At 47.1% G+C, this 12,733-nt stretch overlaps 1 protein-coding gene across 1 annotated transcript in view; it reads left to right on the top strand.

Moving 5' to 3' along the window:
- Positions 1-5,040, top strand: part of LOC142584802 (piwi-like protein 1) — an 81,099-nt gene extending 76,059 nt beyond the window's left edge. Inside the window, exon 7 of the mRNA XM_075695077.1 lies at positions 4,385-5,040. Coding sequence (XP_075551192.1) covers positions 4,385-4,840 — 456 coding nt within the window. The 3' untranslated portion in view covers positions 4,841-5,040. The remainder of the gene's footprint in view (positions 1-4,384) is intronic.
- The last annotated feature ends 7,693 nt before the right edge of the window (positions 5,041-12,733 follow it).

Below are 12,733 nucleotides of genomic sequence, written 5' to 3'. Positions count from 1 at the left end.
CACACAATTTTTTTTGTCAAAATATGCTGAAGAACCAGCCAGTCCACGTTCAACCATGTCTAAGCCAAAGCCTCAAATTCAACATTAAAGCAGTATGTTTAAAATGGCCTGGCTGATTACGAGCACAGTATATTTATAAGCAACACGCCTACTAGAATTCTGTCCTTGTAGACCAGGTTGCTCCGAAGTTTATCTCTGCTCTTCGCGTAATCGTGGCTCTATGACATTGGTATCCGTCATGCGGAACTACGGCGGCGGCGTACTCCCTCCCCCCCCCCCCTTACGCCTTGTGATTTTCTTTTACCTCGGCTGCGCATTCGCCCCGGCCGCCTACTGTGTCCCCACCTATTTGTTTTTTCTTCCATCACCACCGTTGGCGACTCGGATGCATATTCGAAAAAGCGCTTCTCTAAGTTGTGACGCATATTGACGCAGGCACGATGCTTGCATTCACTGCAAGCTTTTGCATACCAGCTTGCATGTAGTATACATGCGATGCAGGCCTCGTTCAATAATCAGATTAAGCGACTTAAAGCAGCACGGTTCCCTGACTCGCTGGTGACCTCAGCCACCGAAAGCCTTTTACGGAAGGTTAAAGGTACCAGTGCCACAAGGGAGGAAGAAAGAACCAGAACCGTAAGATCTGCAGTGATTCCTCATGTTCATAAGGTCTCCCATAACCTCAAGAAGGTGGCAGGCTGGTATGGTGTACTCATTACCTTTTCTGCCTCCTTCAAACTGGGTCGACTGTGTTCGACAACCACTCGCAAGGAGACCGGTTCGCAAGGCTGTGGCAAGAAACATGGCACGTCCTACGGGAGATGCGCTACGGGCGTGCTGTATGAAATTCCCCTTGAGTGCGGCAAATCCTATATTGGACAGACTGGATGCTGCATAACTGAACGAGCCAGCGAACACGAACTAAATCTAATGAAAGATGGCATGGCACATATGCCTGTGCACTGCAAGGCCTGTATGTGCAAACCACGTTTTTCTGAGATTAGGATTCTTGGCAGAAGTAGATTTCAAATGGCACGTGAGCTAATGGAAGCTTACTATATAAAAAAGAAAGGTACAAACTGCATTAGCGTTACATCTATCGTGCTCTACAAATCGGAAACTAGATTGTTTGACCGCTGGGTAAGTAGATTTGTGAGCAGCCAGCGCATGCGTGTATATCTATATATATCCATGGGTCACAGCCCAAATTAACCCAGTTGGCAGTGCCGCCTGTGTTGTCTTTATGTGTCTTCCTTTTGTGTGTGTTAAATTGCGGCAAAAAACATGTCTCTTAGCAAGTACCAACTAGGCCAACAAGCAGTTCTGCTGCAACGAAATTCAACTGCCTGGCCATTCCCTGAGCGGGAATGAGCTAAGTTTTTTCCTTCCGAGGAATTGAGTGGAATGGAATTGCGGAAAGTTCTAATTCCACAACACTGGTAAGCGTTGTGCCAGCTGCTCGTCTCTATGCAGCCCAGTCTCAATATCAGTGTTGTGAAACTTTATCTGACTAGTGTAAACGACAGCGCTGCAGCGACACGAACTGCTGCGAATGGCGGCACAAGGTGAATTGATGACACAACCAAACGACTGCAAGTGAGAGCGCCAGGTGCGCTGATGAAATCCCGGTCATTATAAGCTGTTATCGCTCTTTAGTACCTTGTGCATTCAGAAAGAACAATTTCCAAACGTGATCAACTGCACTTTGGCACCGACTGCATATGGTGTGGTCACACGGACTCTAAATTGAAATTGATCTATGATTGGGACACAGTGCGACAAACGCTGATAGCTTCATGTGCACTTTGTTCTCGCTGCTTAGTTCGCATGGAAGCAATGAAGGTCAATTTGCTTGCTATTGTGGACCCTATCTTGAAAGCGATTGTCATACATGACAGGCGGACAAACAGGTTTCATTGTTGGGTGTAAAGCTGCCTTTGCAGCTTTAAATGTTGCAAAAAGAAGCGTATGTAAATACTAAGAGAAATATAAAAAAGTATTTAATAGAAGCTTATTTATATACGCTTCCTCTTTAATGGTTCATAAGCTTCCTGAAAACATGATCTTTCGGCAACAATTGACGTTCTTTATGTCACCAAAATGTTATCGTATGATACATTTTCGAGCCCCTAGATGCCAAGAAACTGCACGAGGACCACGTGATGGAGAAAAGTAGCTGGCTGCCGCACCAGCCACCTCATATTTGTCCACCTGCCTCATAGGAAAACGCTGGCACGTACTCGGTTTCCTATTCCGGTGCCAGGAAATCATCTTCTGAGTCATTGCACACCATACTCGCAGCTGTGGCCACCAGCCCTATTGTGCTAAGCATCTTCACCTCTCGGGTTTCACAGCACATGGGGCATAGCACCGTTCTAAGCGCACTGCATGCTCTTAATGGGCAATAACTCAAATGCGTTGGCATTCCCCGGTGCAAGCGACGCCGTGTTTTGTTTTTGTGGCCTTGTAGCCATCGTATTCCGGCGTTGCCCACCAGTTCGATTTAGTTTCGTTTTCTCATCGCCTTGAAACACTCTGCAGTAAGAAAACGACAGCAGGCATCTTTTTGTTGGGTCACTCGTGCCCCACCATCTCGACGGCCCTCGGTGTTTTGTGCCGCGAAGATTTGTGCTGAGTGGGCATGTCAGAACTAACTTCCAAAATGCCCCACTCGAAGAAGCTGCTGACACAGGTTGAATTCGCGGAATGCGAGCGTAAGCGTGCCGAAGCCACGAAAAAGACTGCACGCTTCTCGGGCTGCTTGGGCTCCACCAGCCCAGCGTGCGTCTCTGGTTACAACTGGTTACGCAACGCTTTGCCTGACGGAGAGGTCGACTACAGTTGAATCTTCCACATTTTTTATTGGTACAGAAACTGAATAACGTTCGTTATTCTGAACAGTTTGGTATTTTGAAGTTGTATTACTGAAATATTCTTCCATTGAAATTATAAGCATTATGCAGGAGATTTCTAAAAAGTTCATTATTCTGAAAAGTTTGTTGATGTGGTGTTTGTAAACGAGGTTTCACTGTATACTACATGCTGATAATAAATCTTGGATAAAGCAAAAGTACTTTATATCAAAAGCGACCTTGTTATAATGGTGCCATGTTCCATGTTAGTATGGACCATTGCATATATCCTCCCTCCTCCTTCGTGCAGACACTATAATGTCTGTTTAAGAGTTGAAGCATTTTTTTAAAGATCACCTGTGCCAGATAGCACAATTCTAGTCCTTAAGCTGGTCCACTCGAAGAGGCTGGCTGACATTACTTGGATGAGAAATAGGAATGCGTTATTAAACTCACCCACAAAAATGCACGAATTTGTTTTTATAGCAATAGCAATAAAAACAGGCAGATTTCTGCCGTCAGCGTTGCCGTCGCCATGAGGTTCTGTATAAGTGAAAGCGAAAGCGTGTGAGGGTGAGCCAGTGAACGCGGTTCAATCCAGTTACCCAGTTACTTTTGTGCTTTCAGGCCCAGTTACGTTGGTGCTTCAATGCATAAAATGGCGTTTTCTTAAAAAAGAAGGGAGGTAAGTGGAACAAGAGTTCGCTTTTACTGCTAGTTTAATGGCATATGAATCAAAAATGCTTTCATCCACAGAATTCTCTTCAAGTGGACTTGCCTTGCAGTCTTGTTTATGAATGATACAATTTATGAATGAAATTATAGGGTTTTACGTGCCAAAACCACTTTCTGATTATGAGGCACGCCATAGTGGAAGACTCCGGAAATTTCGACCGCCTGGGGTTCCTTAACGTGCACCTAAATCTAAGCACACCGGTGTTTTCGCATGTCGCCCCCATCGAAATGCGGCTGCCATGACCAGGATTCGATCCTGCGACCTCGTGCTCAGCAGCCGAACACCATAGCGAGCAACCACGGCGGGTTACAAGTTATGAATTGCAATATGTGCCGTATAGTAATTACTCAAAAAAACTTAGTGATTTTGTTTTAGCGCTCTCGTTTTGCTCATCGTCTTGAATTTCCATCTCCTGCATTCCCCGTGTTTTAGTGATTTTTTGTTAGTCGAATATGCATTTTGAGTTCTCGTGCAAGTCTGCCTCTTCGAGTGGACCACCTCAAGCACTAGAATTGTGCTTTCTTCCATTGGCAATTTTTAAAAATTGCTTTATTCTTTGCAGGAACACCTGGTATATAAGACAAGGGGGCATGTTTCCACTATTATCTTTTCTTTTTTAAGTAGGAAACCTGTCTATATATATTCCACTATTTACGTACATGCTTCTAACAAATATTTAATGTAAACGACCTACTTTCGTATGAGAAGCGACTTTTCTTTGTAATAATGTAATGTTGCAGCATTCCGTCCCCTTCCTTTCCTACATCGTGTTGTCCTCTGTCCCCTTTGCACACAGGTGCGAGAGTGGGAAATCGAACAGATTATCGGCTCACTGGACGCCCTCTTCCCGGGCGTGGACCACAAGCTAGCCTTCGTGGTGGTCACCAAGCGCATCACCACGCGCTTCTTCTCGCACCTGCCGAGCGGGGGTTACGGCAACCCTTCGCCCGGCACCGTAGTCGACACCGAGGTGACGCGCCCCGAGCGCTACGACTACTTCCTGGTGTCGCAGAGCGTCCGCCAGGGCACCGTGGCCCCGACCCACTACAACGTCATCTATGACACGACGGGCCTCAAACCGGACCACATGCAGCGGCTGTCGTACAAGCTGACCCACCTGTACTTCAACTGGCCCGGCACCATCCGAGTGCCGGCACCGTGCCAGTACGCACACAAGCTGGCCTTCCTGGCCGGCCAGTCGTTGCATGCCGAGCACAGCCCTCGCCTGGCATCCACCCTGTTCTACCTGTAACGGGCTCCGACCGCTCCCCGAGACGGGGTCGTGTCGAGATGGATGGACGGACTCACAGCGTGCAGCTTCGACCTCGTGTCATGCTATGCATCCGTCTGGATAATCTGCTATTTTAGGATAATCTGTCCTTTTACAGAAGCATTCTTTGCGTTTATTCACATATATCCAGTACAGACCTTTCATTAAATAGCTTACTTATTGTCTGGATCATTTCTTTCTCAAATGAAAGCACTCTCCGCGTTCAACATTGATTCGGTACTCATCTTTAAAATAATGAAAAATTTAATACTACTATTTGATATAATAAATCGGCTATGTATCATTTTGATGATTGCTCCCTCAACTAAAACCACTCTTTGTAAATGCAGGGCTAGTACGCTTTCTTTTCATTTTCATAAGGGCTGTTCAAATTGGATGACCTCACTTTATTTTGTTTAAAGCAAGCATTCTATTTTTTATTTTCTCTTGTCTTGCACAGAATTTACTATAATAGAGCTAAGTTATTGTTAGATGCTTTAACGAAACAGGCATTTTGATAGATGTGTGTCCATGGCTTCTTTTTTTTTTACTTTAAACATTACTTTCATTGCACTCTATTCCATATTCAGTACAAACTTCATTTCACAGCAGCTTAGTTCTTACCAGATTTAATAAATGCTATCTTCATCTTGTTCATGTAGTGGGTTCATCTTTTTGTTTAAAGCACTTAAAAACTATTTGTCTTTCCGAATTTACAAAAACATTTTGCATGATTGCATTGAATGGAATGTGTATGCATTGTTCTGCTCTTGTTTCAGGTATTTTTAAGTAAACACTTTTCGTGAGGTCGAGATCAAAGTATTTAAGGGCTAGGGTACTTTTGTTGCACGTGTGAATCATGTATGAAAGCTTTGAGTACCATCTATGTAAGAGTAAAGTCACTGTGGTGACCATGCCAACTGTCCATCCATCTTGCCAGGATTTTTACAATGTTTTGTGCATTTTTATTCAATTGTTTCTTTCTTTTATTTTTTTTGGGGGGGGGGTGTCTATAGTGTCTGGTATAAAAGTTGCTCTTTTTAAGGGAAGAAATGAAGTCTCTTAATGCAGTCATTTTTGGCAGCATCAAGTTTTGAGAGAAGCTGTTATGTTGCTATATGAAAAAATTTTTCATCAGGTTACTGCCTGGGGGTATCTTATTGTGTAGCCCAGTTATAAGGTTACCATTTTAGTTATTTGTTTTCATAGTAAAAAAGTCTTTATGAATGATTGTTTTGGCACATTCTTTCTTTTTCTCACATGTACCTTCTCTGAACAAGCAAAATAAAAAAGATGTGTAACAAATGGACAACACACTAAGACGGTGTCCAAAAAACGGAACAAAATGTCCAGGAAGAATGATGTCAATATATATATATATATATATATATATTCCTAATCATGGAATACGCTAAATATAACGGAGGGTTATTTCATCATGTTCACCTGTTTAAGTAAAAGACAGGAAAAACCAAAGAAAAAATTTTTCTCATTCATATGCACATACAGCAGAAGGGTTCATGAAACGTATTTGTAAATGTGATGTTTTTGAGTTATTTTGCTTTGGTTTGCTGTGACATTTAAAAATTACATGAATAAAATAGTTTATATTTAGTTCTGGCTTTATGTATGAAGCCTTTCCCTGTATATCATCACAAGGGTCTCCCCCACATATTCTACTATTTTCTCCCGTTTGCATTTTTGTGCTTTGTATAGTCAATGAAGCATGTATGTGAACATTCGATCAGTGGATTTTGTTTTGGCACATGGGCTTTTGTGTGCTGCCCGAGTGGGCAGCAGCACGCATGAGCAAGTGCTGCTTGATGCCAGCAACATTAAAAAAAGTGTTTCGATCATAGTTTCCTACCAAAAGATTTACTAGGATTCTCACGCTGCTGTACATCGCCGACCTTGGGAATGAGGGTTAGTACTATATGTGGAATTGTCTCGAACTTCATGCTTGTGGCTTGAGACATCCTTGTGGCTTAATTTGGCAAACTCTATTTTCCTTTGTTAGCTGAAATTTTTGAAGCACTCCTGTTTTTCTTAATGTAGAAGGCAATAAGACTGCGACATGCATCACCAATGTTGCATTTATAACGCAGTATTTTGTTGAAAATGATCACTTTGCAAAGCTTCAAAGTGAGAAGGACAAGTTTAAGCAAATGTACAAACTGCGGCTGAAGCACAATGCTTGCAGCACCCATAGACGCTAGCAGCACAGTTCCCCATAGTAGTGATTATTGTAGAAAACGCTATGATTTCAGTGTCAGCTAGCACATGGTAACTAATGAGGAGTGCTGACATGTTCTCAAAGCCATAGAAACTGAACCATGAACCGCACGTTTCAGGCATGTAAACAGTACTTGGGAATCCCGAGTGAAAGTAGAGAAGTGCAAAGGATATTTTGCTAACAAAGTTTTTCGAAATGCCAGCCCACCGCCATAGACAGTATTGTGGCGTGACAAATGGAGAAAGAAAAGAATTGGAAGGAAGCATTAGTGCAACATGATTGAAGCCAAACATTGTGGACGAATGCGCGGTAGGTTTCAGTGCTCCCACGCTGAAGGCAGAGCTGCAGCAGAACTGCCCAACAAGTGCATGTTGATTATAAAAAACAATATTGGGAACCAAACATTGTTGACCAATACGCTGAATTTTGGAGTTGACGTGTTGGGCTGTTACCGCGAGGGGAAAAGCAAAGGGGATGACTTCTCGGGAGAGTTCGTCTGCCAAGGCTGGCTGCGTGATGTGATACCCACCACTGGGGATTGGCCAACATTCAGATGGTATTATGAAGGTAAGTTATTGCTGAAGTAAACAGAAATTTGCGGGAAGAAATGAATGCAAAATAATGTGCAAATAGCTGATCAAAAAAGTTGCTCTGAAGCAACTCCATTTCTCTTCTAGTACTTCAACCACTTTGGGCTAATTATTGTGGCACCCTATGAAATTTATATCACAAAGTTCTGTCAGTTTCTGTGACCTTTTCTCCTTTGTCCTACACTTCTGTTGTTAGCGGGCGCTGCGAGCGCTCGGCGGCGTCGGACGTTCTTCGCTCTGGCTCCGCGGATGTTCCCGTATTTTTGCGCACTATCACCGTCATCCCCCTCGCAACCGATTTTATCGTGATCGCCAAGTTCTGTGCTTTGCCCGGATACCACTCTCGTCCAGGTGGGCCAATTTTCGGCACTTCTAGAGACTGTTTTCACTACCGGCTACCACGCCACCTCGCTAGGCTTTGTCTCATTGCGCCTAGCGCCCCTCGTCGCGGCTTTCAGCCCGACGATGGCAGCAGCCACTGCGGTTACGGGCTACGACTACAGAGGCTAGAAGGTTTTCCTAGTGTCGTGAACGGCCGCCATTTCAAGGGGCCCCTGTGAAACCAGTTTGGATGCACTGCGTAGGTGGCGCTGCAGCTACCAGGCGAGTAGAGTTACTGTATAACATACAGTAACTCTACAGGCGAGCGGCTTTGGCCGCGCTGTTCTAGGCGCGCCGTTCGCCCAGCCAGTTGGCAAGTGCGCGCGGGCTGGGATTTGTTCGTGATTTGTTTGTGCCTCTCGATGCACGTGTGATAACGCCGACAAAAAAGGTCGCACGTGTTTCGTGCCGCTCTGCAAAGGTGGCTACAAGTCGTCGAAAGAAAAAGTGTCGTTCCGCGCCCTGTCCGACCCTCATCGTTTGCAAGAATGGCCTCGAAACATAAAGCGAGATGACAAGGCTATCGACGAAACCTGTGTCGTGTGCTCAAGGCATTTCGACGAACGCTACGTTCAAAGGACGAGATAAATTGCTACTTTGTCCCGGCTGTTAGATTGAGCCTCTCTCACCTGGCTAGCATACACAGTATGGAAAAACGTACTTCTCGAAACCCTGCACGGTGACAACGTCCGATATGAAATACTTGCCTGATGCAAATACTCCAGAAAGCTTATCTTGAACCAGTTCAGCAGGCAGCATAAGAAACTACTAGCGACGTTGAAACAAATAAATGCAAGGAAGCCAAAATCCCTCGACTTATTCCGGCAAAAAAAAAAAAAAAAAAAGAACTTTCAACAAGACCGTCAAAGACCTCCGGGCACTCACGCAGTCCATCCCAACTATTGGGCTGGGGGAGAAAATCGGAGGCCTTCCTCCAAAGCAGCGCCTTGGTGTGAAGGCATGTTTCGAGGCAGCTTCCAGAAAGTCAACCCGGGGCATACGGTTCGATCAGCTGTGGGTGTTGGAATGTATCCTCATGCGGATGAGGAGCCCGCAGCTTCTCATCCGCATTTGCAAAAGGCAGCGTCAGAAACATCGAAACGACAGAACGGTTTGTAAAACTAATGGAAAGACTAATTTTTATAATGTCGTCTAGAATCCCATCAAAAGGCCTTCGTGCTGATTCAAGAAGTGCGCAGTTTTTGAATGAGTTTATTGTTTTTCTCAATGAATGGGAGGAATATGCTGCACAGCATGGTGGCGGCTTTTTAAGTGCAGAAACTGCTCATGGGCTGCGTGTAACGCTGCAAAGCACACTGCCGCTTGTAAAATACCTGACCACGTCCCTGCAATACAAGTACTTGTCGACTGCAAACCTTAGTCAAGACAGGATGGAGAATGTATTTGGTATTGCGTGCCAGCTGCTTCGGTTGCAATGATCATCCAATAGTGGGACAGTTTTTGATAATTATCAACAACCTGGCTTTCGGCAGCCTCGCAAAGCCTCCAAAAGGGTCAAAAGTGCCTGCAGAAGTAGTGACTGCCCTCTTGCAACTATCTTATCTCCCCAAAGAAAAAAATGCGCGAGTAACTGAACTTGTCGATAATTTACGTACTGGATGGCGGAAACTTGGCTTCTGCTGCATGCAGAGCTGCTCGAGGAGCGCAGCAGCCTGAGCGATCCTCAGGGCTGTGTAGACAAAAAAAAAAGTGACAGCAGACTAATTTTTTTTATGTACCTGGGTATGTTGTCAGAAAAATCCTTAAAAGATTTCCTTGCCCTGAATGTGCAACTTGTTTCAGCACTTTGTCTTTGCAAGCCGAGTCAAACAATAATGCCTCGCTTACTCGAAATTTTGACCATGGAGGCTTAGTTTATCCATCAAGGCCAATTGAACAGCTCATAGCAAAGCTTGAGGACGCATTTACGGTGTTTTTCAGTCGCAATGAGCTACACGCAGATAGCATGGTCAGCTTTCTGCATTTTCTTCAGGGACGTGAGCTTCAAGGTGTGAGCTTCGAAGAGCATGGACTTCGAATTACGGCAGAAGTGATGAAGTTTTACGCCTTGACTAGGATGCATTTTGTTGTAAAGTCAGTAAACAAAGAGCGCAGCGATAAAAAAAAAAGCTGCTGAAAATGAGGCGCTGTCGGTAGCCTCGCACAGGGCACTTCGCACAAGGAAAGGCATTAGTATATTGTTGACATGGAACCTTGTGTAATAAAGACATTCCACCCTGCGATTTGTCCCGCTTCATTTTCTCGTTTCGGTATCATGTACAAGATGTGTTTTTACGCTTCTTTACGGCGCAGTAGGTCGGTCCCGACGTGACGCTTGCATTTAGCTCCTGCCGCGGCACGCTGTCGGTGTTACAGCTAGTCCGTGTCGAATCTAAATGACAAGAGAACCTGTGCCAGAGCTTGCACTGTCTTTAGCACTTTAATGCCTTGTCAAGGCATTGACAGCAGCACACACACGATCAACCGACTGAACCAGAGAGCACTACCCCCATGAAAATCTCTTGCGCCCGCCCGCGCGCCAGCGGGCGGTAGCGCCATCTGCCCTGCGCATAGCAAGTTATTTCAGCTGCTCCGGCTCGGTCGTGACACTAGGAAAAACTTCTAGCCTCTATACTACGACCCTGCTTCACTGCAAGTGATTACGATGGAGACTTCCTCTGCCGACCAACTTATGCCATCGGAGAATGAATACCTCGAAGACATGGTGAATATCTGGAAACGCAAGCAAGCGAAATGCAAGCCCGCGTCCTTGCACCGAGATGCCGCAGCAGACAGTCATTCCGCAGCTGCGCATGGCACACATGCGCGGCGTCCCACAGACGCCGCGCGCACCTCTGTTTCTTCGCCGTTGGCGAAGCAACGCAAGTGGCGTCCGCGTCAAACTCCTCGCCTCTCCCGAGACGTCTACATCGTGGTCCTAAAGCCTCGCATTCCCTGCGAGCTCAGAACCTTTTCCTCGGCTGATCGTCTGGGCGACGCAATCCGAGCTTACCTGGGTGACCCGACCACCACACAAGTGCAAGTGTGGCCGATCTGGGACCAAAACATCATCATCTGCAGCACCACCGTGCTGCCCAAGGCTGAACAACTCCTCGGAGATTTCCAGCTGCCGGTGGGGGACCAGCTGCTACCCGTCTGAGGTCACGCCAAGCCTACCGGGGAAACTTTCCGGGGGGTTATCACCAACCCTGCCAAGACCCCTCAAAAGATAAAGCTAGAACTTCACTGGCCCCAAGGTACCATCCTTGCGGTCCGTAAACTCGGCGACTCCACCGCGGCTGTGGTTACCTTCGAAGGTACGAAGCTCCCCCGCTTCCTCTTTTACCACTGCGTGGCGACGTACGTTCGACCGTATAAAAAGACAATCCCGGCCTATCCTCAGTGTGGTACCATAGGCCACCGGCCGTCTGTGTGCCCCCATCCCAACCGAGACCGCTGTACCCAATGTGGCACCATCGCTCTCGAAGGCCTCACAGACCACGATTGCCAACCCAAGTGCCTCCTCTGTCACGGTGCTCACGAGACCGGGGCCAGAGGTTGCACGGGCAAATACCGGAAGCCCACGTCGCCCTCGGCACATCCTCGAGCGCTCACGTCACCACCACTCCACGACAAGAAGGGTGCCCACCCGAAACAGCCTGGCTCCCAGCGCCCGGCCGAAACCCAAGAATTTCCGCCGCTCAATGTCTCGACGGCGCCACCACAGGTGCGTAGTTGGGCAGGAATTGCTGCTCCCAAGCCTCTCTCTCCCCCACCTACTGCCCCTCCCTCCCCTGAGCTCGCGGCCCTTCGCAAGCAGAACGCGGACCTTCAGCGGCAAATTGCATTACTGACTAAGCAAGTTGCATCCCTGCAACAGCACACTTCGCAGGCGCCCGGCCCTGCCGTCCCTACCCAGACGGCCCCGCTGACCGCCCCCCTCAAGCCCAGCCCTCCGGCGGCGCCCACACCGAGTACTCCCCCGGCTACCGTAGCTAAGGCCCCTCTGCCGATTGGTTCAACTTTGCCCCTCGAGGAGCGCATCTCCCGCCTTGACAATCTGCTCCTCCACCACATCGCCACTTTTTCCGTTCAACACATTGTAGCTGAGGTAGTGCAGGCCATTCAGGCCAGGGCGATTACTCAGTTCAAATCCAATACATCACGGTCCCGCTCTACCTCGCGAAGTAGTGTCGGTTCCGCTCCCCGGCGCAGCAAGGTGGCCACCACCACCTCGACACAGGGCAACCCGGCTTCCATCCCCCTTCCTGTCTCCCAAGGCTCCGAACAGGGCATGGAGGATGACATATAAAATCTAGGACATTCATGATGGCTACCAATCGTACACCCATTTCAAATCTATCGTCCCGCTTCGATATCGTACAGTGGAACTCCAGAGGTTTCGGGAACAGGCGAAAGCGCTCACACCTTTCCCTATTTCTCCAATCACTTGACTCTAAACCGGCCGTCTTGGCACTCCAGGAATCTGGCTCAACCCCAACCCTTTCCGGCTACTGCCCCTACGTAGGTGGCACCACCACTTGCCTCCTAGTGCATAAGATGTACACAGCGGTTCATATCGATCTCGATCTGGACCTCCCGTATGACCACTGCATGGTCTCAGTGCTCCCTCTGCGGAGGGGCCAACCCTCGATTCATATTAGGGAGTTT

This window comes from Dermacentor variabilis, chromosome 6, assembly GCF_050947875.1.
Source record: "Dermacentor variabilis isolate Ectoservices chromosome 6, ASM5094787v1, whole genome shotgun sequence".
Classification (NCBI taxonomy): domain Eukaryota; kingdom Metazoa; phylum Arthropoda; class Arachnida; order Ixodida; family Ixodidae; genus Dermacentor; species Dermacentor variabilis.
Note: the sequence above shows the minus strand (reverse complement) of the source record. Positions and strands in the feature narration are given on the sequence as shown.